This window comes from Castor canadensis, chromosome 2 (assembly GCF_047511655.1).
Source record: "Castor canadensis chromosome 2, mCasCan1.hap1v2, whole genome shotgun sequence".
NCBI classification, from domain to species: domain Eukaryota; kingdom Metazoa; phylum Chordata; class Mammalia; order Rodentia; family Castoridae; genus Castor; species Castor canadensis.
This window is the reverse complement of record NC_133387.1, coordinates 37185643-37213593: the sequence shown is the minus strand read 5'-3', so window position 1 is coordinate 37213593 and position 27951 is coordinate 37185643. Positions and strand designations below refer to the sequence as shown.

Here is a 27951-nt window from a genome sequence, read left to right as displayed (position 1 = left end):
TAACTACAAGATATTGAGCTCTCAGGAGATAATATGCTCACAGAAAGGCAGTTTTTAAAATGAGAACTCTTCTAAATTTTTAAAGTTAAAAAATGGTAAGTTAATAGATACAAGACTATTTTATTACCAAGTACAATTACTATTATACTATAGGTAGTAATACTCAATTAAGAAAAAAATTTGTGTTATAATAATATAGAACTTAAATATTTGTGAACTTTGAGTCTTATAGAAATATTACATGGCACTTATGTTTTGCATTCAAGTTAACTTCGCTAAAACACCACACTGTCTCCCTCTTGGACAAATCATAATTACATTATTTGGAAAGCAAGTTTCTATAATAGTTAAAAGAATGTAAGTCTTAATGACATTTGTTTAAAATTGCATCATACTCATGGTTCTTTAATCACACCACAATTCTTTCACAGCTATTTTGATTACTGACTAAAACTTTCGAAGCCTTTATTTCTTATTTCTAGCAGGTATCATTCTACCCAGGGAGCATGTGGTCAGACAGTAATTCCACAAGTACTACTCAATATTCACTGCATTTGCCTGCAAGGAAATATTTGTTTTAAAAATAACATGAAACACACAAGGATTCCTAGGCAATTACCTCAATAAACTCCAATGTCATAATATCTAATACTTTTATTTCACAATTTTATTTTTAAATCACATTTTCTTTGCTTGCCAAAAAAGTACTGAGCATACACTTAGCATTGCTGTGAATATTTAATATTTACTTATGGGAGAAACAGACTGTATCTTTCCTTTCTGCTGTTTATATCATTTTTAAATTAACTCAGCAATTCAAAGGGGATTATTTTGTGCTCTGCATTTAGATTAAAAATCAAACTTAGTATAGTTAGCACAGTACTATGGAGCTTTTTTCAACCAAAACACACACAAAAGATTTTGTTCTCAGAGTAGAAAATGAATATTTTGTCCCATTATTTGCCTCAAGATTATAAAGTGCAAAAGTGAATAATAATGCCATATGACTCCTTACTTTAATGAGAAAACTTGTTTAATGATAGATGATTAGCAGGATTTTTTTCAAACTTGAATTTGTAAAGAAGCCTATTTTGTCTGGTATGGAAGATGCAACCTGGAAATGCCTGTAGCCAAGTCTCCTACTGAAGTAGGTTAGATTGGCATAGAAAGAAAAAGAGATACAAACTGCATGGTGGCTAGAGGGTGAAGCAACTGCAGAGCTGTGTTATAGCAGGACATTATGTGACCACTGCAGCAGTTACAAACAACACCACTCAGAGTAGCTGGGACCAAGATGGCCAACCAAGATGACCACTAACTGTGCTTTACTTCATTATAATAGCATCTCTAAATCATTAGCCTTGCAAAACTGCCTGTTTCCATCATGCATCTGATGCCATGACACCTTCATAAACCCCATAAAGGGACAGAAAGGGGGAAGTAAACCATATTCCAGAAAAATCCCAACCTATTCCTGAAATTCCCTGCCTTTTTCCATCCTTAACTTATGAATAATTCTCCCCCCTACACACACACAGCTATCCTTCATTGAGTTTTGCCCATAAAACAAGCTACCCAATATCCTGGTGGTATAACCCTCTCAAGAAGCCAGTACTCACCCCTTGAGTAGGTATTTTTGTTCTGTAATAAAATTTCCTCCCTCTTTCTTACTTTGTCTTGTCTCTGAACTCTTTCTGTTCTAGTGATGGAAACTTAGAAACACTGGGTAGAGGTCCAATGTACTCTATCTCTGAGGCCTTCACCCACCAGGAACACAATGACATGGATGAGGTAGACTGAGAGAATAAATCTGGAGTGTGGCAAGTAAGAGAGAGAGAAGGAGAGAGAGAGAGAAAGAGAAATTTTTAGTTCCAGTGGTATTCAAGTCTCTCTTCAGTAATCTACCCTTTTTTCACTGTCACATGAAACCAATAACCCCAACTGGTTTAACCGAGTTCAAATTGTGTCCTGTCGTGTTTAATTAAATAAAAGTGAGAAAATCAAATATTATAGTGGGGTTTTGCAAAGTAATAACCTTAAAATATGTTTCTGTTTGAGGTAGGAAGCTATGATAACATGACGACCCTTTGAAAATATTAAAATAATTGATTAAATCTCTTTACAGTTTTCTGTTTAGGAACAGCCACATACACCAAAGCTGTTACTCAAGAGAATTTCATAGCAAATTTTAGAGTACTGGAAGACGTGACTTCTTGCAACCGTCCATAAGTTGTAAGCCTGAGAGGAGCTGTGATCCAAGCTTACTCATTAAAAAAGAAAAATAAGTCCTTCATGATGTATCAACAGTTTTGTTAAGAGAAGCCCTTTCTACCAATGATGAGAAATACAAATTAGTGGAAGGATAAAAAGCATGTGTCCTACGAAAATATAAAGGCTGTGCATACTTTGTCCTACACTAAATAGAGTATGTTGGCTTAGAGTGATTTTTCAGGAGTCAGAGAAGTGAGGATAATTTAATCTTCCTTGAGTCATCAAATTATCTCTTAAGCATTTTCTGCCTGATTCCTTCTCCAAAACCCTACTTTTAAAACACAACCTAGGATCAGCCCTAGGGTGTAGGGTGAAGGTTTCTCTTATCTCTGACAGAGATAGTGGCCTCAGTTTAAAACATAATTAAAGATAGAGGAACTAAAGACCCAAACTTATTGCTAAGAAAAAAAAACTAGGGTTAAAAAATAGAAATACATCCTACTTGGCAAGTGTGGAATAAAATATCTGCAAATGTGCCCAATTATACATTATTACTATGTGATATTGATGCTTCCTATTGTACAGTGTAAACTATGCTCCCTTGGTTCTGAGTGGAACTTTGTCACTGTCTCAACCAAAAAAGTCTAACACAAAGGATCGCGTGAGATTTATGAGACCAGCTTAGAAAAATGCTATACACTGCCACCTTGCTTTCCTGGAATATTTACTCTTGGAACTCAACTGCCATGCTATGAGGAAGTTCAATCTAGCCTATGACAAAAGACTACATCGAGGGGCCAAGATATGCTTGGTGATAGTTTTAGTCAGCTAGACGTGTAAAGATAATTCTAGCCCCCAAACATTGAGTCACCAACTAAAGCTCCAGACAACAAGGAAAAGAAACAAGTCTTTCCTGTGTCAGAGACTCTCATGTCCTCTGTGAGTTTCAATGAATGAGTCATTGAATGACTCATGGAATTCAGGAAAATTATTACATTGATGGCTATGATTTTATAGTGGAAGGATACAGCTTAAAATCAGCAAAGAAAGCCAGGTGTGACAGTTTATACCTGTCATCCCAGTTACTCTGAGGCATAACTAGGAGGATCTTGATCTTAGGTCAATCTGGCAAAAGCACAACACTCTCTGCGAAAAACAAACTAAAAGGAAAAGGGCTGGGGAGTGGCTCAAGTAGTAGAGTCCTGCCTAGCAAGCACAAGACCCTGAGTTCAATCCCCATTACTATCCCCAACCAAAAAAAAAAAAAAAAAAGCAAAGAAAAACAACACATACACATAGCAATGTACTTCAGTATTTTCACCAAGAAAACTCACCTGAGCCTTGGTGTCCAGGATTTTTTCCCCTGGAGGTCATTCATATCCACAGAGAGTACCTGTATGACCAAACTCATTTACTCATTTACTAAATCTGTCCCCTCGGGAAGTCAAACTGACGTAGAATGGCCCAAGGCCCTTACATAAATCACACTGTTAGTATAAACTATGTGGTGGGGCCTAAGGCTCATTTCAGACAAACTGTCCCAAGGACTTAAAGATTATCTTCTAGGAGCCAGTCACAAGTCTTCTTTCATTTCAAATGTACAGGGTTGAACAACCCAGGTCTATAAGTTACTTGATCCTCCGTGGCACACAATACTAGTTCAGAAAAACTTCAACCTTGCTATCTGGATATGTATTCTTATAACCCAGATCCTATAATGTGAGGAAGTCTAAATTGGTCCATGAAGAACTAACACATGCAAAAACCATGTATAAAGATCCTTGCTGATAAAGCTGGTTGAGAGATGGCATTAAGCAGATGTGAGAAACCACTACTAGATGATTCTGGCCTCTATCCATGTGTCATCCCCAGCCTTTAAGACTTACAGCTAAAGCCCTATGCATCATGGAACATTACTATTCCATTGTGCTCTGCCCTAATTCCTGGCACACACAATTTCTAAACCTATATTTATGGCTGTTTTATGCCACTAACTTTGGAGTGGTTTATCATAAAGCAATAAATATTACAACATCTTTCAGGTACTGAAAATAGAGTGTTGCTAAACAGACAAACATATAGCATTGACTTTGGAAAAAAGTGAGGAGAAATTCAAAGGCTCTTGAGGATATTCTGTAAATATCTCAATGCTTTCTAGGAGAGAGTTATACGAAGTTAAAGGAACTCAAGGAAACTATCAGTGAGAGTTTAAAATATGGAAAATGTTACTAGAAGCTAGGAAAGGTAACTCAAGAGTGTGTCTCATAGATAACATGCATTTAAAATAATTTATTTTTAAATTCTCATATTAAATGTGCTAGCCCATGAATGTTTCACACATTAGAGAAAAGATAATCTCAAGGAGACCTAAGAGAATGGATTACACATTGATACATAAGAAACTCACATGGTTTCTTAAATAATTATCATAGTTAACACAAAAAGGGACAGAGTCAGAACAACATGCAGAGGCATTTGAACTATCTACACTCCAGAAATGAATGTGTGGGGGAAAAGGGGCAAGTTACTGTATCAAGAAGTCAAGGAATGATCATAACTGGTATTTATTTTCTGTTTAGAATTGAGTATCCCCACCAGCTCTTCTGGACCCCTTATTCTGGAAAGTTAGATGAGTACTCAAAAGAAATCTCTTGAATGACTCATCTTAATCATATCCACCTCTGGCCCCATAAATAGCCTTATCGTGAGAGGGTTGGAGCAAGATCGCAGATTAGAAGTGTCCACCTTTTTTGACACCATAAATGAGAAGAATTTGGCAACAGGAGAAACTAGAGGACCAGCATCAGGAACCATAAAAGAGGTAGCAAGAAAACAGAAAACTGAACCAACCAGAAAGGAAAAAAAAAAAAGGAGCAAGGAGTTCCAAGTCTGTCCCTGGTTTCCCGGGGAAGAGAGAGGGGAAGCTGAAGACTTCATGACAAGGCAAAATAGATGGCCTGGGTGACAGACCACACCATTCTAGTTGCAAGATAAATCCACACATCCAGCAAGCCTTAAATCCAGTGAGGGGATTTGTAAGACAGTGACTACTCCTGTGTGGAAGGTTAGCCTTGGTGAAGGAAGACATTTAGTCACTCCTCTTATCTCCAAGGGTGACAGTAGGCACTATTTTGAAAGATGGCTTATTCTTTGAAACTGAGATACTCTCAGGGTCTTAAAACAAGGAAAGTTCGTGGCTCAGTGAGTCTTGGGATACGCTGCCACAGAGTCTGGGTGGGAGATGGCTATAAAAGGTGATGGAAGAGAGCAAGAGTGTCTGACGGGGACTTGCAGAGAAGTTTAAGCTGTGAGGAACTCTGCCAGCAACTTGGATGCTGATCGTGTAAGGCACTGGCAATATAGGGCACCAGAAGATACATCTTGGGCACCTGCAGCTAGGGAGTCAGTAGCCTAAGCACCAGCAGTACAGCAACAGCATTTTCGATGCTCCTTGGCAGCACACAGCAGTGGTGGCCCAGGGCTTCCTGTGGTGACATGCAGCAACAGCCTGGGGTAGCCAGGGGCAGCCAGCAGTGACCAGTGGGGTACACAGCAGAGGCTCTGAAAATCATCAGGCTTTTGTTGTCAAAGGCTCATCCTTCCTGGCTTGGAGTGACCCCCATCTCCTGAGGCTATGGTGACAAGGAAGCTTCCAACCCGTCCTGGCAAAGTATTCAGCCTCCCGGCCTGCCTCTGGCTGTGACTGTAGACTGCAGAGTAGTTCAGAGCCCTGTTCCCAAGATCCTTTGAATCATATGATACCCCCACCCTTTTATACCCACAAGGTTGTATAGGGCCCCAAAGCATGCCTCCTCCCACCTCCATAAACTATATCCTAGCAGGTGCAGAACAGGACTGAGTATCCAGAACCACACTCTGATCATGAAATTTACACAGCCTCCTTCTCTAAAAAGAGAGGTGAACTGCTGGATGGTGTCTATAAGCATTGAGACCAGCACGTGGACTGAGTGGGTCCATCAGTCCATTCCCAGCTATGGCAGAATTCAATGCTGTGTTTTCTACCCCACTCTTGTGTCACATTCAGGGGTTACCCTAAGGCTTGGATGCTTGCTGCCCCTGGTAATGCAAACCAGGGAGCGCATAGAGCAAATGTGAACCTGCCTGGCCCACAAGCTGTAAAGCTCCTTGCAGCCAATAGAGGTTCCTAGGGCACAAAGAAGGGAAGACTCTATAATGAAAGCAATACAAAAGCAGTCAACCAACCTTTCTAAAAGAGGCTTTAGCTAGCTTACCTCAATCCGAGTAGTGCTGGAGATCAAGCCCAATGCCTTGAGCAGTGGATGAAGGCTTGATTTCTGAGCCATATTCCCAATCAAGGGAAGTGAAATAGCACATCAATCCAGCCACTACATTGTCCTGTCTGAACATTAAGACTATTTCAACTGAAAGAATTCAAGTAATTAAAACTTCCAACCAACAACTTGGCCTTAGATGTGTAGTATAAATTTCAACATAGAAACACAAGTAATATGAAAATACAAAGCAATATGTCTTCTTCAAGAGCCAAAAAATCCACAATAAAGGACTTAAACAATAGTGAAGCAGATGAAATTATGAAATTTCAAACAATGAACTCAAAAGAACAATGATAAAAGTGATCAACAAAATTAAAGAGGACACATGTAAGTACCTTAACGAAATCAAAGAGAATTTTAAAAACCAATGGAATGAAATAAGGAAGACAATATAGGAAGCGAAGGGGGAGTTCGGTAAAGATATGAAAATTCTGAAAAAAAATCAAATAGAAATACTGGAAATGAAAATCTCAACAACCCAAATAAAACCTCAATTGAAAGAAAATTCTTACTAATAGAATAAAACAAGTAAAAAATAGAGTATCAAGGATTGAAAATAAAATATAGGAAGTAGATCACTTAGACAAAGACAAAGAAAAAATACTAAGAAAATACAAGTAGACAATGCACGACCTATGGGACACCGTTGAAAGACCAAACCTATAAATCACGGGTATAGAAGAAATTTCAATATTAACATTGAATGTTAATGGTCTCAATTCTCTAATCAAATGGCAGGTTGGACTAAAAATCAAGACCTGACCATTTGTTGCATATAAGAAACACATCTCACTGACAAAGACAAACACAGAGCTTAGGGTAAAAGGATGTTAAAAAAAAAATGACCCCAGGAAACAGGCAGGAGTAATTGTACTCATATCAGATAAAACAGACTTCAAGCCAAAATTACTCAGAAGAAACAAAAATGTCACTTCATATTAATAAAAGGAATTATTTATCAAGAGGAGATAACAATTTTAGCATACGTATACCAAATATTGGTGTACCCAATTTCATTAAACAGATACTACTGAATTTATAAGCACAGATAAAACCCAACACAATAGTGGGAGATTTGATATCCCAATTGTACCAACAGAGAGGTCATCCAGACCAAAATTCAACAAAGAAACTTCAGAATTACTTGACACTATAAACTTAACAGATAACTACAGAATATTTCATCCAACAGCTGCACAATACACAATCTCAGCAGCTCATGGAACTTTCTCCGAAATAGATCATATTTTACAACACACAGCAAGACTTAGCAAATATAAGAAAATTGAAATAACTCCCTGTATTCTATCAGACCATAATGGAATGAAACTAGAATTTAATAGAAAAATAAACTATAGAAAATATTCAAACAAATGGAGACTGGACAATATATTATTATTATTACTTTGTGGTACTTGGGTTTGAACTCAGGGCTTATACCTTGAGCCACTCCATCAGCCCGTTTTTGTGATTTTTTTTCAAGATAGGGTCTCGAAAACTGTTTGCTGGACTAGCTTCAAACAATAATCCTCCTGATCTCTGCCTCCTGAGTAGATAAGATTACAGGCATGAGCCACCAGCTCCTGGCTAGACAATACATTGTTGAATGACCAGTGAGTCATTGAAGAAATAAGAAGAGATATTCAGAAGTTCCTAGAATCTAATGAAAATGAAAATACAACTTACCAGAGCCTTTGGGATACAGCAAAGATAGTGCAAAGAGGATAATTTATAGATATGAATTGTCTACATCTAATAAGAGAGAGATCTCAAAGAGCCTACTGATGCATTTCAAGCTTTTAGGAATACAAGAGGGAGTCAAGCCCAAAATTAGCAGGTGAAAAGAAATAATAAAAATCAGGGCAGAGATCAATGAAATGAAGACTAAAAAGACAATACACCCAGAAAGGGGGTGTGTGGCTCAAACAATGTATATACATGTGAGTAAATGTGTAAAAATGATACAAATTAAAAACAGAAAATAACAGAAGGAAAAAAAAATTTTAAAGATAATACAAAGAATCAGTGACATAAAAAGTCAATTCTGGAAAAGAGAAATAAGATCAATAAAATCTTAGCCAAAATGATCAAAAGAATGAGGGAAAGATTCAAACTATTAAAATCAGAGATAAGAAGGGGAATATCCCAGCTAATAACAATGAAATGCAGTGGAATATGAGGGGAAACCTTGAAAACTTATGTTCTAGTAAACTGGAAGATATAAAAGAAATAGATAAATTTCTACATACATTTGACCAATTAAAATTGAACAGATCTATAACAAGTAATGAGATTAAAGCAGCTAAAACATCTCCCAACAAAGAAGAGCACAGCATCTGATGGATTCACTGCTGAATTCTACCAGACCTTTAAAGAAGAACCAACACTAATGGTCCTCAAACTATTCCACTAAATAGAAAGGGAAGGAATGCTATCAAACTCATTCTACGAAGCCAGTATTAGACTCATACCAAAATCAGACAAGCACATACCAAAAAAAAAAAAATAGACCAATCACTTTGATGAACATAGATGCAAAATTCTAGATAAAATATTTGCAAACTGAATTCAACAACACATTAAAAGGATCATATACCATGATCAAGTTGGTTTCATTCCTGGGATGTAAGTATGGTTCAACATAAGTAAATCAATAAATGTAATATAGCATATAAACAGAGGAAAGGACAAAATCATCTCTATTGACTCAGAAAAGCCTTTGACAAAATTCAACACCCTTTCATGATAAACCTTTGAAGAAATTAGGAATAGAAGGAATACACTTCAACAAAATAAAGGATATGTATGACAAACCTGTACTCAACATAATACTAAATGGGGAAAAACTGAAATCATTTCCTCTAAAGTCATGAATTAGACAATGATGTCCAGTCTCCCAATTTTCAATTGTTCAGGAAATAAGAATAAGAATAGACAAATGACATTGAATCAAATTGCAAAGTTTCTATACATCAAAGGAAACAATTACAGAATCAAGAGACAGCCTATAGAATGGGAGAAAATCTTCACTCGGTAATCAACAGTTAAAGAATTAATATTCAGAGTATACAAAGGCTCAAAAGATTAAACAGAAAAAGAACAAATAATCCAATTAATAAGTGGTCAAATGAATTGAACAGCAGTTCTCAGAAGAACAAAGGCTTGTAAATATATAAAGAACTGTTCAATATCCTTAGTCATAAAAGAAACACAAATCAAAACTACACTGAGATTCCATCTCACTCCATCCAGAATTGTAATTATCAAGAAAACAAATAACAACAAATGCTGGTGAGGATATAGGAGGAAAAAAGAAACCCTTATACACTGTTGGTAGAAGTGTAAATTTTTCGCAGCTGCTATGGAAATCAGTATGGAGGTTCCTCAAAAAACAAAAACTCTAAATACCATACAATTCTACTATACCACTTTTGGGCATATATCAGAATGAGAATGTAAATCAACAAGAAAGATACCTGCACATGCATGTTCATTGCATCTCTGTTTACTATAGCCAAGCTGTAAAATCATGGGCTATTACAGCCATAAAGATAAACACTGAAAATATGCTAAAAATTTATATTCTCTCCTTCCACTTTATATTAGATCTACATTGTCAGGTCATACAGCTAATGTACATTACAATCTTGTCTTCTTGTCCCTGGTATCGTCTTGGCCCATAGAAGTCTATATATTTAATGCTTACCTCCTATGTCACCAGCTTTCCAGTAAGCTTGGTTGTCTGAGCTCGTTCTTCTACAGATTCCTCAGAAAGAGCTCATGGGAAAGATATTTACCAAGTTCTTGCATGGTAATAAAAGTTTGTGTCTTTTATACTTGAAATTTATTTCATATAAAATGCTTGACTCACAGTATCTTTCTTGAATATCTTATTATGCTCCGTTTTATTCTGATCTAAAGGGTTGATTGATGGTAATATAATTTCCTTTCTAATAAATGACATTTTAAAAGCGCAGACACCCAAAGCATTTTTTACCTATCCTTCAAAATTCAGTCATTTTGCTACAATATATTTGTTTGTCTGAATTGATGTTTTCAGGTATTCAGTGTAATATTTCAATATCCAGTTTTGAGTTTTTTTTTAATTCAGGAAAGTTTTAATTACAGCTTTTGGTATTTGTTCTTTTGGTTTTTCTCTTCTGGGACTCCAAATCATCCAAGTGTTCCATTTTTGTAGACTGTTTTCAATATTTGTTACTTTCTCTAGAATACTTTTTTAAGGTACAAAACCCTCTTTTTATGTTCTGTTGCTCTTAGACATTATCAGTTTTTCACTCTTGTATTCTTTCTACTTTATTCTCCATTTGTGTATAATTTTATTCGATTCTTTCCCAAAGTGTCACACTTCTGAGTTATTCTAATTCTGATTTGTGTGGTTCTTTGTATATATTAATCTTTCCATGTCTTTTATATTCTCTTAAAAAGTAGCTCACAGTTTTGTTCTGAGGCTATGTCTTTCTGATGCTCACTCATTACCTGCAGGCATGTTTTTCCTTTTTCATTATTTTTCCCCCTAGGGTAACTTTGTATGGCATTTGACCTTGATAATTCATTGCTGCTTATTTTCATGTGATACTAATTTTCTTAATCTTTTGCAATGAGTCAGTATTTTGAAAACCTTATCCAACTTCAGAGAGTTCAATTTTCCCTTGATTTTATGAAATGTTAAAAGCATGTAGCAGTCTTTCAGGGATTTCCTGCCCCTATTTCCCTATAGCTGATGAGCACTTAAGTGTGACTAGCATGACTAAGAAGTTAACATTTGAATTTATTAATTTTATTAAACATTTAAAATAAAACTTAAATAACCACATGCAGTTTGTGGCTGCCATATTGTCTAGACTTCTACTTTCCATTGTCTCTTCTCTACCATCTACTTAATGTTGATTTCTCAGGAAGGAGTTTCTTATTCTTCCTATCTTAGGAAGGAGTCCTGAACATCAGTTTTGAGACAAGTAAAGAGTTAGATGACTTCAACCCCTTGAATTCTTACTTTGACTGCTAATATTATAAAACTGGTCTAAGATCCTGTATAGTAAATAACCAGAGGAGAGCATTACAGACACCTCTTGTCCATCAGATGCCTCCCTACTATTTCCTCCCCTCCCTGCAACAGAATTGTTTACACATATATATTCTGCCTGTTGGTGGTTTGTCTTCAACTTTCGTGTTTTGGGGTTTATGAGTATCTTGCTACCTCATATTATAAAGGTTGTCCCAGGACTTTTGGTTTTGCTAACTTAGTTGATCTATTCTTTATTTTGCTTTTTAATGTGAGTTTTAGAGAGACTGAAAATTACACTGCCACAACTTTGCCTTAATGCTTTGAATATATTCTTAAAGTAAAGTTTTTCCATTAAGGACTATATCATGGAATGTTTTTCAGAGGAAGGAAGAAATCCCTGTGGACTCATCAATCAAAGACAAGCCATTATTGTCATTTTAGTGTATTTCATGTTCCTTTTCTGTGCATGGTATTTATGCATAGCTATGGACATATTGTAATGCAATTGTGTATTCTGTTTGTTCCTATAGCACAATATCTTCTATTACAAAAATTCTCAAGATCTTTGGTTAGTAGCTATGCTAAATCTATCACATGGCTGATCCATTACTTACTTAAACCAATGTTTGGTCAATTAAAAAAATTACAAGCAATTTACTCTGAGACATGTTGGTACCTGTTTTCTATTAAAATATTCCTTTAGGACAACCTGTAATTTTACACAAGCCACTAATGAGCAATAATAGCTATACCAGACTCAATAGGAGTTCATATGACAAATGTTAATAAATGATGAAATTCTCTAAAGAGGCCTCCTGGGACCACATTAATAATTGAAGAGAAAGGTGTAGTCTTCCTTATTTTGAAATCTTACTTCATCTAGTATAGAAAACATTCCAATAATTCTTTTTTTCTGATAATAGTATGTTTAATGTGTGTGCATTTATAGAAACATATGAACATATATACTTATGTATGTGTGCATGTGGGACTGTGTATATATAATCATCTGCATCTTCAGCCCAGATGTTTTTTTTGTTCAGCTGACTCAGTTCCAATTGAAACTAAATTAAATGAACTAAATTAATGAACTTTTTCAGGCAAACTTCCTTCTCCTCTTCCATCTCCTACAGAAGGAAGGCATAAGGAGTAAGTTCTATCTCTTACAGCAAATAGAATCCTGAGAGAGACAAAAATAGAGTCCTAACAGATTTCATATCCAGAATCAGTCAAGTCCAGTATTTCCAACCTCTCTAATATCATCAGTAATTCTAACTCTGCATACCCATTGCTCCTTGGGCCCTCATTATAGTTCATGCAGCTTTAGCTAGACTCTCCTAATTGTCCCTTCGTCAGATTTGTCCCATTTACCATCTACTTCCATTCCTTCCAATAAATGGACTATCTACATCTTTTTCTCAAGTGGGATTTCAAGAGTAAATTGTCTTTGAAATGTTCTATAGTATTCCATCTACAAAAAAAAATGTCAATTTCCTTCTCTTACCTACTGAGCCCCTTCTTTGATTATCTCCTTATGAAATACTTGAAATAGAGATAGATGTCTATAGAACATTTGGAAAATTTTTGTCACTTCTTTTCTGTGAGATATGCTCTACCTATCAGTTTGGACTTCAGTCTTTCCTACATGCCTCTGCATTGACACTAGCCCAATTGGATCAGAAGTTCAAGCTTACCCAAACTGGGATTACAAGAATCTTTCTGTTGGAGGGGTTGGAATTCATTCTAAGCTTTTTGCTTAACCTGAGAGGATGTCAGCTCATGATCTGAGACTGCCTTTATTGGATGTCTACATGTACAAAACATAGTTTACAAAGAGAAAGAACTAAAACTGATGCAGGCAGAGCAGCAAGATTGGTGTTTATATGGTCCCAGAGAAGTAGCAGTTCTCTTGGTTGTAGATGTTCTACAGTGCCTGGTTCCAGTCCCAGATGCATTCTGGCTGTCGAGTTTTATAAGAACCCTCTGCATCCTTAAACTGCCACCTTAAAAAAATTATTAAACTAGTTTAACAGGGCTCCTTTTACTTAAAAACAAGAGAGTTCTGTAAGACACCAATTCATCTTCCATGACTCAGCCAAGGAATATTCTTCTTGAAAGGTTTTGCAAACACCACTACTACCCTCTTCCTGTTTTTCATTTGTGCTTCCCTCTATCTATATCACTTCCTTACTAGTACAGGCTTGCTACCCCATCTGCAACCAACTTTACCAATCTTTAAACAATTTGAGGGAAAAAGGAAATGTCTTATGTATGTTTATATCTCTCCCGTTTTCATTAGAGTACTGGGTACATAAATGTTTAATACATTTCCTCCATCCAGACTGTAATTTGATAACCTAGAGATTGAATTTAGTCTGAACAGTTATGTGAACCATATCAAGAAATGTCTGTGTAAATCACCTGGTATTTTTACCTAATTTTCTAAGGATAAAGATCTTAACAACATTCTTTATTATCCAGTATATTGATTTCTTCTCTTGATTGAAACATCAGAGTTGGCCATTTGTTTGGCTGACATTTCCATGAGTTTTGTGGAGACACTGACTAAAACACTCTGATCTGTTTTCTTCAATTTTATTTCTATAAAAAATTTGTAAATAATCTAAAATAATGTACATAATTGGCAGAATGAGGATTCCAAGTAGATATCACTGAATTTCCAAAAAAAAAAAAAAGTTTTCAGACCATTTTCTTGATGTCTTCTCTACTATTCCACTAAGTAAAGGCCCCAAATTTATGCTACAATGTTCATTCGATACCTTAAACTGCTTTGCCAGACATTTTTTCATTTGTTAAGCACCCTGAAAGAGAAGAAATGGTCCTGTCAGCTAGACCCACCCGTTCATTAGTGTGTACACTGGGCAAACTCTAGGGGCCCAAGCCTATCAGCATGTTTTACTGAACATGAGATACTAAATAATCCCTAAGATTCATTCCAGACGTCCCGATCTTATGGTATTCGTTGCAATTGCTCCTGGATGCGGGCATGAAATAAATCCGATTCTGGTGCACCGGGTAAAATTCATCTTCATTGACGCATGAGCCACAGGGGATGACACGCAGCATTTTACATGGCCAAGGATGAAAAGGCGTCTACTTCCAAAGAAATGACACCACCTGCTTCTGAAGTGATGGACATCATCCGCACTTCTGCATCACCGGATGCTCAGGGAACCAGATAGCAATCTTCTTTGACACCCTTCATTGTGGAAGTGACGATGGAGAAAAACACTGGAGAAAAAGACATCTCCACAACTCAACAGCGAATCAGGGCCCAAATCCCATCACTGGAATCCCTAACAATCTCCACCATCTTGTTTTCCTCTTTGCCCTGACAAGAAACCAAGAAAGTTAGGATGGGGATCACTACTCCTCCTGACTCGATTCAACGGGTCCAGATAAACACGGTACAAATCGAAAGGGCTGTGTCTCAGCCTCAGGTACAGCAGGTGTCCGCGGCGCTGGGCCGAGGGAGGGGAAGGGAGCGGCCAGGTCCCAGTCCCCCCGCGCGCCCCTGGGGGCGCCGCCCCGGACGCGGCCCCGCCCCTCACCTTGCCAGCGCTGCGCTCGGGCCGCGAAGGTGCGTGCGGCGCTCGGTGATTGGTGGCGGCGCGGCGCTGCCCGGCTGTCATTGGCTGCCGGGGCCTCTTTGTTCCCGGTCCTTGCCGCAGGCCCGCTGCGGCGGCGAACGGGGCGGCGGAAGTTCGACGGCGCTGGGTGCGTGGCTGCGGCAGCCGTGCTGGCGTCCCCGCCAGTTCCCCAGGCCCGCAGCGGAGAGGGAGGCCAGCCAGGCCTGAGCGTGAGATCTCGGACGGGAGGACAGAGTCCCTCTGACGCACCAACATGGACCTGGAATCCAAAATGAAGAAGGTAAGGGGGGCGCTGGCTGTGGACCACGGGTGGCTTCACCTGCGCGGGTGGCGCCGCCCCCTGGTCGGGCCGGCGAGTGGGGCGCTTGGACGGCGGGGGGCGAGCCGCAACCCCAGGACCCGGGGGCCGGGTTCCCGCCCCCCACCCTGGGTGAGTAAAGGACGTGCCCGGCCCGGGCCGCGGCCCCGCCAACTCGCCAAACCCGGCAGAGTCGGAGCGCGCGCGGGACGAGGCTGTCCCGGGTCACCGCGCCCGACGGTTGAGCTGCGCGAAGCTCCCCCGGGAAGAATAGGACGAGGTTAGGGCGAGCTGGGGCGAGACCGGGGCGCTTCCTGTGTCGGGAAGCAACAGTACCAAGCCTGAGTGGTTTGGGCGCCGGTGTGGATTTGCCAGCCCGACCTCGGATCCGCACACTTCCTTCACCCGGGGCCAGAGCTTCTGCAGGGGCAGTGTTGTGTCACTTGTCACCGCACTGCCAGAGCTCTGCCTCCCACGGGGCGTTATCACTCTAGAAAGCGCCCTCCCTGTTGGGCAGCAGGCCGCCAACAGCGACTGTCACTCCTGCTGTGTGGCAGCACGGGGACCGGGGACACTTCCAGCCTGACCTCGGGTGGACAGCCCCACCCGAGGCGCCCCCAGGCTCAGGAGAGTGTCACTCGGGTCGCCCAGGGGAAAGGGGTGGGGACCCGACTGTGACTCAGGAAGAACGCTGATGTCACATTCTAGTGCGGCGTTCTGTGTGAGAGGTCTGTTCCGGGACTTACTCGCTCTGCAGTGGATTGAAGCTAGCGCCCTTATCTAACGGGGAGGGAGTGACAAAGGGAAGAGCACAGAACACTTAATTTCTCTGCTTGCTCTCCTGTAGTGCCCCATAATGTTATGATCTCCTCTAAAAGACACTCTGTGATTGAGCATTAATTTTTATGCCCAGAATTGAAATTTTGAAACCATGTAAGTGCAAGTTATTTTGGTTAGGAAGCCTTTGACCAATAAAAAACTGTCAAGGAGAAAACAGTTCCTTGGTCCCTCCTGACTCAACTCTGCACCTAGCAGGGAAGTCAAGAACAGGAAATGTAAAGTGTAATTGGTTTCTGGTCTCTTTCCGTTTGATATCTGTTATTCTCTTCAGTAACACTAATTTTTTTGGTTATCTTACCAAAGCACTTTTTGTTGTGTAGTTCCTCTTCTGTTGATGAACACTGCACACTCATTTTGTCTTCATCTAAGAGCTACTTAGTTCAGTACTTGTCTAAAATTGGAGGGGGGCGGAGGTCATTGCTTGTAAGTACTGATTTGAACTACTTTGAAAAGGTTGACATCCTTTAGGGGGAGGAGAAGATGAATAGGGGAAGCACAAGATTTTTAGAGCAAGGACACTTTTATATGGTACTATAATGGTGGATACATGTCTTTATACATTTGTCAAAAAACCATGGAATGTACAGTGTCAAAAGTGAATCCTAATGTAAAATATGAACTTTGGAGGTAATGATGTGTCATTGTGTTTTGTCAGTTTTATAAATGTACTACTCTGACATGAGCTGTTGGTACAGGAGGCTGTACATGTCTGGAAGAGGGCATTTGGGACTTTTATATTTCCTGCTCAATTTGCTGTGAGCCTAAAATTGCTTTTTAAAATAGTCTTTAAAAAAACACCCAAAAGTGTTTTAAAAATTCTGAGACAAATAATTCTGAGAGGAAAAGTCCAAAGTTACGGATTACATGTGGATGAAAGGGAAAAATCTAGATATTATTTATAAGCAGTTTCCTAAAGTTTCAAAATGTGGGTTATAAATAGGTAGTGCTTTTGACATATGTGTAGTGTTCATCCTCCATCTCCCCTTTACTTTAAAAGGATATCTTTTTGACCAAGAATCCCAACCTTCTCTGAAATCTTCCTCCTTTTCACCTCCACTCCAAGAAAAGGGATTTCATAAATTTAAAGAAAAATAGATAATCCCATAATATTAACAAAGCCTTATTTCTCTATGTTGTCATTCTTGGTGATTCTTAGAATATAGTCTTCGTCTAATAAATCAGAAATGGTTAAAAGACCCCAAAAGTATACAGTTTTTGACTACCAATCATATCCTCACCCTATCTTTGTAGGACCTATCAATGATAGATCTGATTTTCAGTGAATTGGATAAGATGTTTCCCAGTATAAAAGTTTGAAGATCCCAGGAATATACTTGCAGTCTTAGCCATAATATCAAAAATAAACTTACATTCCCTTTAGAAATTGTTTTCTAGTGCACATGAAGTAACATTGACCTACCAGCAGAACCTTCTTACTCTGTTTTGATACCTACATAGTTTTCAAGTCTCACTTCTTTTTTGACTTGGGTATACAAGAGGGGGAAGAGTCTGAATGTTCCTTTTAAAAAGGCAGGTTGGAAGTTGAAACAAAGATAAAATTTGACTGTGTTTTAAAATGTGAAGCTTTTTTCCATCTAAAGCACTTACATTGTTGATTTCATAAGAAACCTTCCCCAGGAATATAAAAAATGTTAGTTTTTCATTTACATTTCCTATGAAAAGAATTAGAGGGTTGTCTTTACTACACAATGACATGGGTAAGTGATACTGTTATAGGATCCTTGGTATGTAAAACCAGAACTAGTCCACATCATTTGTACAAATTTGGCTTGATTACCAGTTAAACCCTACTATCACAGAGGGGTTTTAATAACTAGACTTTGCTATATTTTGTTTTGTTTGAAGTAAGTGAGCTGTTGCTAGGATGTAGGAGTTAATTTGGTTATACAGAGTTATTGTTTTAATAATATTTTGGAGCAGAATTTGAATTTTGTGTCCATTCCTTATCTTCTGGGTTACTCATCTGGACTTCTTCCTTGTGTCTTAAGTCTCTCATGTAATTGACTTCATGTAAGTAGATTCTGTGACTGCTTAGAACAAGCAGACAAAAACACATACAAAAAATGGCCTTTAAGAAGCAAAAACAGACTCTCATTTTGTGGTCAATGGTAAATCATGGCCCATAGCCAGCTGTTTTCCTCTTTCCTTTCTGTGTTACTCTCCCATGAGAATCAATTTTTTCCCTTTGAACACATACCAGAGATAGAAAAAAACTGCAGTAATTTTCATTGTACTGCCTGGAATTGCTGTAGGCTTTAATTTTACTGTATTCATTTTTTTGCCTTCTCTTTTGATCAATCCTAACATCTTAGACTTTCTTAGAACGTTTTTCTTTTTTCTTTAATTTTACTTTTGAAAATGAGATGCATTTTTAAAGATTAAAGATCACTAAAAATCCCCTCTCTCTACATCCAGATTTGTCTTAAAAGCACCAGTCATCAGCCAAGAAAACATAGTGAATCCAAGTGATTACAGTTGGAAAAACACTTTAACCGCAAAGTTTATTTCTGTTCGAAGTTAGAATGAACCTTATCTCATAGGTAGCCCCTGGGTGAAGTGAAAAAGGCAGGTACATGATGACTGGTCGGATGCTTACACCTACTCGTGGTCTGTTGGAAGCTATTCTTGATATAAGAATAGTTGAAACCACTTTTGCTGCAAGAGTGTTTGACAAGGCCAGGGATAAAGGGAAGGCACGGTACCTCCAGAGCTTTGCTGTAGAGGCAGTTCTGTATAGCAGGACAATTGCAGAAGACAGACAGTAAAGTGGTTCTTAGCTAGACTTTTATCTCTTCTAACCCATAATGTGGTTCCTTACATTGACTGAATATGAAAAGTTATTTTCTCTTACTTGTCCTGATTAGTGTGAATAAAACTGTAGTAGATTTTCCTATTAATTTTGTTTCATTATGCTATCCTGAAGTAGCGATAGGAATTTTTAACTATTGGCTATTACTTGCATACCATCACTTCACCCTGTAGCATTGCTTGTGCAAGTGCTCATATTCCATCTCCAGTACTAAATCTTACCCATTTGTCAAGGTCTGTCTTATCACAGTGCACACTCTTGTAGGAAATCTTTCTCCATGTTACCACCTAGTTGGAAGAGCTTTCCCTCTACATTCCCAAAGCATGTTATTTGTAAATTTTACAATGTATATCACTCTCTACCTGTGAATTAAAACGTCCTTTGTACTTTCAACTTTTTATCTAAATTATAAGTTTCTTGAGAGATGAGCTTGTATTTTATACTATTTACATAGTTTTGTTTGCTGCCCACACCTTTTGAAATAGACTGGAGCCCCATGTTTGGGATGAAGAGACTGAGATCCAAATAGCGTAATCTGAAACTGGAGAACCTTGCTATGAACTTGAACCATAATCTGTACAATCTGTGCTTCTTCTATCATGCCACCTAGTCTCTGAGTATTATAACTCCTTCGTATTCACTAAATATAGTGAGAGTATAACTATATTATAAAAAGAGAAATAAAGTACATTTCAACATTTTCATTTGTTTGTTTAAAGGAATTATATTTGAGGAAGTAGTTTCTAATCCAATAAAACAATCATCCAAAGTAAAAAGTCTTCTTTTTACTTTGTCTATGTTGTATGTATGCCCTTTAGTGTAAGTTGTCATTGACTCTCTTTTTAGATAGAGTCAAAGTTTAAAAAAGTGAAAGCATTGTCCAGAGGAATTTCCTAAACACTTTTGCAGGCAGAGACATTGCTTAAGCTCCAATAGTATTGTGGATGATAACTTTCAGGATTCTTCCAACTTCCAGTTTCTATTAGGAGCCAAGGATAATGCTGTATTGTGTCTATTTAATATGGTCCTGAGCAGTAGTGATCCTGCAGTTGTCTCTCTTTTGTGAGTTCCAGTGGCATCTGAAACTGTAGAGGGCACTCATGGGTACATTCTGGAGGATGTGTTCTACCCTCTGAACTCCACATTGTTAGAAAGCCTCACACGTAACATGGGTAGGCTAAACCTGTTCTCCTAGTGGCAAAATTCTCACAGCACCACTGGCATGGTAGACCAGACAGCTAAGAATATAGCAGCTTAAAAAAAAAAGGGATTCTTAATGCTGAGAGGAGAACTTACTGTAATGTTTATCCTGCATACAAAAACATTTACTGGAAAACACCAGCATGATCAGATATTTCATGAGTCTTATGAAAATACTCATTATGCACATGGTATGAACATCATGGTCCACCAGTGTACGAAGGAGGGTTATTGAGTAGGGCTTTTTTAGTGGGAAAAGAATGATAAATTAGGAAAATAAGGCTACTTCCTGTGTCCTTGGAGAACTGGAAGTAGGAATATAATTTGACTATATGCTAACTTGAATCAAAGTACTTTTTTACAAACCCAGCCACCATAATATGTTTAGAAATTAGGAAAGGTCATTAGGTATCCAGGATATGTAAACATCTGTATATATGGAAAGATACCTGTGGTATCTCAGCAGTCTCACATTCTCACTTCCTTTATCAATATATCTTTAACATTGCCCTAGGCTAACAGTTAATAGAGCTGGGTCCACTATTTTTGTGATGCTGGCCACATTGGATTTCAGTTTCTATAACTGTTAAAATCAGTAGGAGAACCAAATGATTTTTAAGGTTTCTCTAAATAATGGGACTCTTTTTGACCATGGAAAATTATCTGAGCAGTCTACAAATGTAATGTTCCATGGTGCTGAAAAACCACACAATCCATGAACATAAAAATATGCATGTAAATATATATACATCCATGTATAAATGAAAATCTGTTATATAAATGTTATATATTGAATTTCATGATAAAATCTACGGGACAAACTTAGTAATTTTCCCCGTAAATCTTAGCTATTTTTCAGCATGCTTGTACTTAATTGATTAGGTCTTAATATTTGTGGGATAGTTGAAGATGTAAAGTTTACTTAGTTTAAATCTGCATTATGAAGCTTTAAATGCAAAAGAAGCTACTATGTGGTTTGGGTCAATGCTAGAATTGATATATTACTCTCCTTGGTTTTTAATTTGGAAAAGTGAAAAATAGAGCTTTTTATTTTTTATTACTTTTTTTATTTTTATAACTTTTTATTTTCTCTAAAAAGTTATAGCTTCCAAACAAGACATTTCTCCTAAAATCGCACTTTAAAAAATGTACCCAGCACTGCTCCAGACTGCGGGAGTATAGTAATGAACAAAAAATACAGAATTTACACTTCTGTGAGGAATGATAGAGCAAAAAATAAAGTAAATGATAAAATAAGTGAAAGTAAGCACAACTGGGTTTTGTAACTTTGTAATTTGGACTTTTTATTTCCTTTATCTTTAAGTAATGAAAAATGGAAAAGAAATGAGAAAACAGTTTTTATGTGTTAGAAGTGAAAATGATCATTAGTGGATAAAGCTACAATAATTACAGCCTTATACTTACAAAGTACACAATATAAGCTCTCTTCTTGATTACAAATGCCTTACAAAAGAGTCATTCTTGAATTTCTTATTTTCAGTCATTGCAAATTTTTGTTTGGTAACTGTTGCCATGTTAACAGAAATTATGATTTTTAAGAGTCTGTTTATCGGATCATTAATATGCAGTACATATAAGAAGTTACTTCACTGCTTACAAGATTGTGAAATGCTCTGAGAAATTATTTGAATTATGATTTTTAAGATAAAACTTTTTTAAGGAAGAGAAAACAGAGAATCCAAAGACTAATAAAATTAAAACCAGGTTTCAAATCCTAATTTTCCAGATTTTAAGGAAAAATAATTTGGTAATTGACAACTTCAGTACTGTTCTTTGAGTAAATATCCAGGTATTAAAGTTTACTTCAAGCACTGTTATTGGAGGATTAAATTTTGAGGTTATACTTTTCAGCTGTACAACTATAATCTTTGATTTTCCTATAAAAAAAACTACAGTAGCATATTTTCCTAAGTGTTCTGTCTGCCTAACTTCCTACTTAAATAATGGGGAATTAGATAAAAATATGTATGACTATAATTTTCTGTGTATCACTGCTTTTATATGATCATGTTCACAAGAGTAAAAGAACATGATTTAGAATTGCCAATTTCTCTGATCCTTCCTTTGTCTACTGAGAATGGGGTCTGCTTGGGTTTGGGCAAGGCTAGAAGGCAGATAACTCTTATAAGATGCCAATCACTGGAGATTGCTGGGATCCTCTTTGCTAAATGATAGCAAGACTACTACTGTATAAGTATTATTTAATCTCTGAAGTGCTGACTCATCCTCAAACCATGAGTAATTCGGCCAGTGTTTATTATGGTTATGGTCTGGTCACCTCAAAAAAACTGTAAAAAGGAGTTTCAGGGTGTCTGTTGGACAACTTGTTATCTGAACAGTGAATGTAGCAAAAAAAAAAAAAAAAGAGGGGGGCTGAAAACCTTGAATGCCTTGACAGGGAGTCCATTAATAAGTCAAAACTACAAGTACTGTCCTTACTCGGTTTGATGATAAAGTGATATCATGTTTCATTGCAAAATGCTCATGCAGATATTAAGGTAGATTTGTTTTTATATGAACACATTATCATGCCGACATTGCTAGAATGAGTCACAGTGGTAAGGGGTTTTTTCCTTTATAGGATATTGGCCTGCCATAAAAATAACTGGGGCTCAACCAAAAGTTAGTCTTTGTCTTTCATAGAGAATGTTAAAAGTGTAGTTTAAATTTAAGACTCAAAATCTAAACTCAGTTTCTATCTGTATCACCCATTGAGCTTGTATCCTCCAAAATACCATGATTTCAGCCTTGGAAGGAAAAAAGTGTGTAGGGGAGGCGGGAAGGAAGGCGGGAAGGAGGAAAGAAAATGCAGGCTAAATATTATATCAACTATAATGCTGAACAGGATGAAATAAGTGCTATTATACAGTATTCTGTCTGTTATGAGGAACCACTATTTAAGAAAAAAATCTATCATGGCATGATATTTTAAAAAAACAAAACAAAAGGAATTAATAAAAAGACAAGTACAGACACAGTTTTTTAAAAGTTATTAAAGGTAACTGATGCAAAATTATTTTTATTAAATACTTAATAGTTTCTAATTGCTTACTCTCAGTTTATGTTTCATTATGGACTGGCAACTCAGTTTGCCAACTGTTAGGTTTTGAATAGCACTGCAATAATAGGAAAACAACCATTACAGAGTCCCAGAAGCATAAGTAATTAACTTTAATTGGGTAGACTGGGAGTATTTTATTGAGGAAACAACTCCTATGGAATAGAGACAATTTCATTAGGCAAAGAAGGCATTCCTCAGGAAGAGTAAATAACATGTACTGAAGGTATATGGCTGTGAAAAGGCAGTAAATCCTTGCTTGGTATTCATACTGTTCACATTTTCTGTTTGACTCTTGTAAAATAAAGCCAGAACAGATGAGTTACAGTGATTTGTACAAGTCTGAATTCAGGAAGTGTGTCTCTGAGCTAGTACAGGAGCCTAGCCCACTGCTGAGAATCTGTTATTCCTCTGCCCTAACTTTAATTCTTATTTAATACATTGTGCCCATTTGCTAAGATAAACTTCAATCTAGTCCAACTGGTGTCAACATCACCTTGTTGCCATATCTTTTATCATCCTTATGCCATCAATTGCTGAGGGTTCCTTTGCTCTGTTCAGATGGAAATCATGAACAGAGTTCACTTAAGGGAACAGTGCAATTCCTTTTAAGTATCAGCAACTGCAAGTTGGGGTGTTGGGATCCATAACTCATAGTGTTACCTAGGCTGATTCCATAGCTTGGCTGTCGTGAGTAGTGCTATTATAAACACGGGTGTGCAGAGATCTCTACTGTATATTGAATTACATTCCTTTGGGATATATGCCCAAGAATGGTAGAACAGGATCATATGTTACTTCTATTTTTAGTTTTTTTGAGGAACCTCCATACTGATTTATATAGTAGCTGCACTATTTTAAGTTCCTACCAGTAGTATAAGGGTTCCCTCACCCTCCATTTGCACCAGCATTGTTTGTTTTCTTGATGGTAGCCATTCTGACTGGGGTGAGATGGAATCTCAGTGTTGTTTTGATTTGCATTTTCTTTATAGCTAAAGATCTTGAGTATTTCCATCCCATGTATGTATTAGCCATTTTTACTACTTTTGAGAATTGTCTATTCACTTGCCCATTTATTAATTGGATTATTTATTCTCTTGGCATTTAGGTTTTTGAACTCTATATCTATTCTGAATATTAATTCTTTGTCTGATCAATAGATGGCAAAGATTTTTCTCCCATTCTGTAGAATGTCTCTTCATTCTGGTAATTGATTCCTTTGATGTTTAGAAGCTTTTTAATTTGATGCAATCCCATTTGTCAATTCTTGCTCTTAAGAAAGAGTAAGTAAGGGGTGAATATGACCAAAGTAAATTATATGCATGTATGGAAATACCACAATGAAATTCCTTTGTACAATTAATATATGATAATAAAAAATAGAGTGTGTTTTCCTACCCTTTGAATCTGAACTGCCTTGTGACTTACCTGGCCCAATAGAATGTGGTAGAAATGATGTGTGAGTTTCAAGCTTGGACCTCAAGTGAACTTTCTTGCTTCTACCTTGTGAAGTAGCACAGGCCAGCCTGTTTGGAAGATGAGAGTCCACATGGAACAGAGATCAAACATCTTAGCAGAGGCTTCCCTAAATCAGCTGTCCCTAGATGATCTGAGATGTGACTGCTGATGTGGCCAGTCAAGCCCAGCCCAGTCCAGAAGATCCATCCAGCTGAACCTAATCCATGGCAACAAACTGTAGATGCATGAGCAGAATATTATGATCAGAAACTACAAAATAGAAGTGGTTGTTGTCTTAAGCGATTCTGTTTAAAGGTGGTTTGTTAGGCAACAGATCATAACTGGCACCTCTGTTTCTGGGATGGAGTCTTCACAACCTCCTATTAGTGAGAATTGTGGTAGGAGTCTTAGAGATAGCTTTCCCCACTCTGAATTACCTCATACCCCTCTAATCATATGAAAGCGTAAGAACATCAGTGTACTGTAGCTTCTCTAATTTTATTAGGCCCTCTTTCTAATCTAGGGGTGTGTGTGTGCATGTATATGTGTGTGTATGTGTGTGTGTGTGTGTGTGTATTGTGTGTGTATGTGTGTGTTTTCTAATGAGGATTGAACCCAGGGCCTTGCATAGACTAGGCAAGCACTCTACCACTTGAGCCATTCCCCAGCCTAATGTAGACAAGTTTAATTTTTATTTCTTGTTATTCCATCAAGATAAAGGAAAATTGAGTTAGCATGCAAATAAAATTTTATCCTTTTTGTAAAGAGGTCATGTATGCATGTTCTGAAAGTTGTCCAGTGATGTCTGTATCTTCTTTAGTGGGGAAGTCCTCATCCTATAGTCAATAAAGGCATGCCCCACCCCCTTTTCTCTCTTTCTGCTGGGGATGGAACCCAAGCCTTGGTGTAGGCAAGCATGCTACCTCTAAGCCACACCTGTAACCCCCCCCCCAACCACTTTTCTAATCTATCAAAATTCAGAAGATGGAGCAAACACCAGTTAAAGCTGTTAAACATAATTTAATTTTTCCGGAGTAAGGGATGATGTGGAAAGGCTGGACAATAAATAAATTAGCAAGCATAAGCAGTAGGGTTCTTGCATCTGTTCCCTCCTTTCCTGGTTTCTGAGACCCCTCTCTGAGCTGTAAGACCTTGTTTTTGTTCTAAGTATTCATGTCAGTCTTGAGCAAACTTGAAGAATGAGAAGATGGGGGTTTTTGGCATATTTTCTCCCATTTTCTATGTCCTTTGTCCTTTAGGCTTTATTTTCTTTAATTCCCTTGGATTTTCCTGCTCCACTGAGTAGCCTTCTCTTAGGGATCTCATAGCTAACAATACAATCCTGTCCCTTTTCTCTGTTCTATGGAAACACATCTGTACATCAGTACTCCCCTTTTTCTGCATGTTTTCTAGTCAGATAGTAGGGAATAACTGGCAGTAAACCAATCAATTATGTAGTCACTTTCGCTGTGTTCTCACGAATATGTTAAAATGTGTTAGTCTTGAAGAAATTATATTATGGCTATAGACATGTCAAGAATGTTTGCAGTATTCAAGTTTTGGAGTACAGTGTCTTATAAAGGCCTTTATGTACAGCTGTCTCTGTGACCCATTCCTTAAAACCAACAGTGTAGATAGTGATAGAAGACCAAATTAGGAATGTTTTCTGTGATCCAAATTCCTTTCTACAGATACCTTTTGGGATCAGGTTTTAAAATCCCTTTTATAGCTAATAAGTAGGAGGTTTCAAGGATGTGAATGTAAATGCATCATCTCAGAGTCCTGCAGTGGAATAATTAAGAAGCTCTTTCAGCAACAATCATAGCCCACTAAGTATGACATTTTTATAGTTTGCATTGTCTTTCTCAAGCTAACAGATTCAGGGGAAGGTCTTTTATGAGCACTGTTCATAGAACAGATACTCTATTGGGGCAGACATGGCATAAAAATAATTTCATAGTAGTCAGTTTGAAAATGTTTATATGGAACCAGCATAAAATAGGCAGACAGAATACATTTCTTTTTGTCATTTGCTTACCTAAAATAAGTGGAAGCCCTAAAAAAGAACAATTACATCACCCCTACCACTACTGTGAGAATAAATTAAGTTTTGCATAGGTAAGTAGTATTGGGAGGGTAAGAATGCTAACTATAAATACCCCCTAATTTGAATCAAGCAGTTAACATCCTAATAGTGCAGAAGTTCTGTATTTGTTGCTCTGGCTGGGTTTATATAATAAAGTTTACATAAACCTTGTTCTGTTTTTCTTTGTTCTTAAGGAAGACCATGGTGTACTATAAAAATTGTGGAAATTTTCTCATAAATATGTTTTTGAAAATTTTCTGCTTATCAAGCCTGGTGTTTTATATAGCATTTATAATCTGGTCTGTGATTATGAGTGTATGAATGTGCATACACAAGTGTGTAGAAGTATGTATATGTTGAGAAAGAGAATGAGATTTAGAAAGTAAAAATCATCTTCTGTCCTAACTTCTGGAAGATGGTCTACTGGTCTTTTCTCAGTGAACAGCTAACAAACAGAAGAAAAAGCAAGGTCCTATTTTAGTATGCCTATTTAGTGAAGAGATTTAAATATTAACTATATAAGAAAAAAGACAAGGTGGTAGATAATCACTCCTTAAGCCCTTCTCCATTTATAACATGTCTGGCTTGTTAGAAATCTTTGAATTTAAAACTAAAACAGAAGCCAGGCACCAGTGACTCATGCCTAATGGTAACACTTGGGAGGCTGAGATCAGGAGGATCACAGTTCAAGGCCAGCCTAGGCAAATAGTTCGTGAGACCCCTCCATCTCCAAAATAACCAGAGCAAAATAGACTGGAGGTGTGGCTCAAGTGGTAGAGTGCCTGCTTTGCAAGCATGAAGCCCTGAATTCAAACCCCAGTCCCACCAAACAACACACACAGAAAAGAGGATGTAGTAGAAAGCAGCTTCTAAGGATGGTCCACAATGATTTTCACCTACTTTTATTTGTGTCCTTATGTGTTCCCCTTCCCTTGAGTGTGGGGTGAACCTGGACAGTTGCTGACAAAGAATGAAATCTGGTGGAAGTGATGGTGT

At 37.6% G+C, this 27951-nt stretch overlaps 1 protein-coding gene across 1 annotated transcript in view; it reads left to right on the top strand.

The window, feature by feature from the left end:
• The first annotated feature begins 15210 nt into the window (after positions 1 to 15210).
• The window catches only part of Tes (testin LIM domain protein), a 39062-nt gene continuing 26321 nt past the window's right edge, over positions 15211 to 27951 (top strand). Inside the window, exon 1 of the mRNA XM_020168952.2 lies at positions 15211 to 15444. Within this exon, the coding sequence (XP_020024541.2) occupies positions 15418 to 15444 (27 nt within the window). The 5' untranslated portion in view covers positions 15211 to 15417. The remainder of the gene's footprint in view (positions 15445 to 27951) is intronic.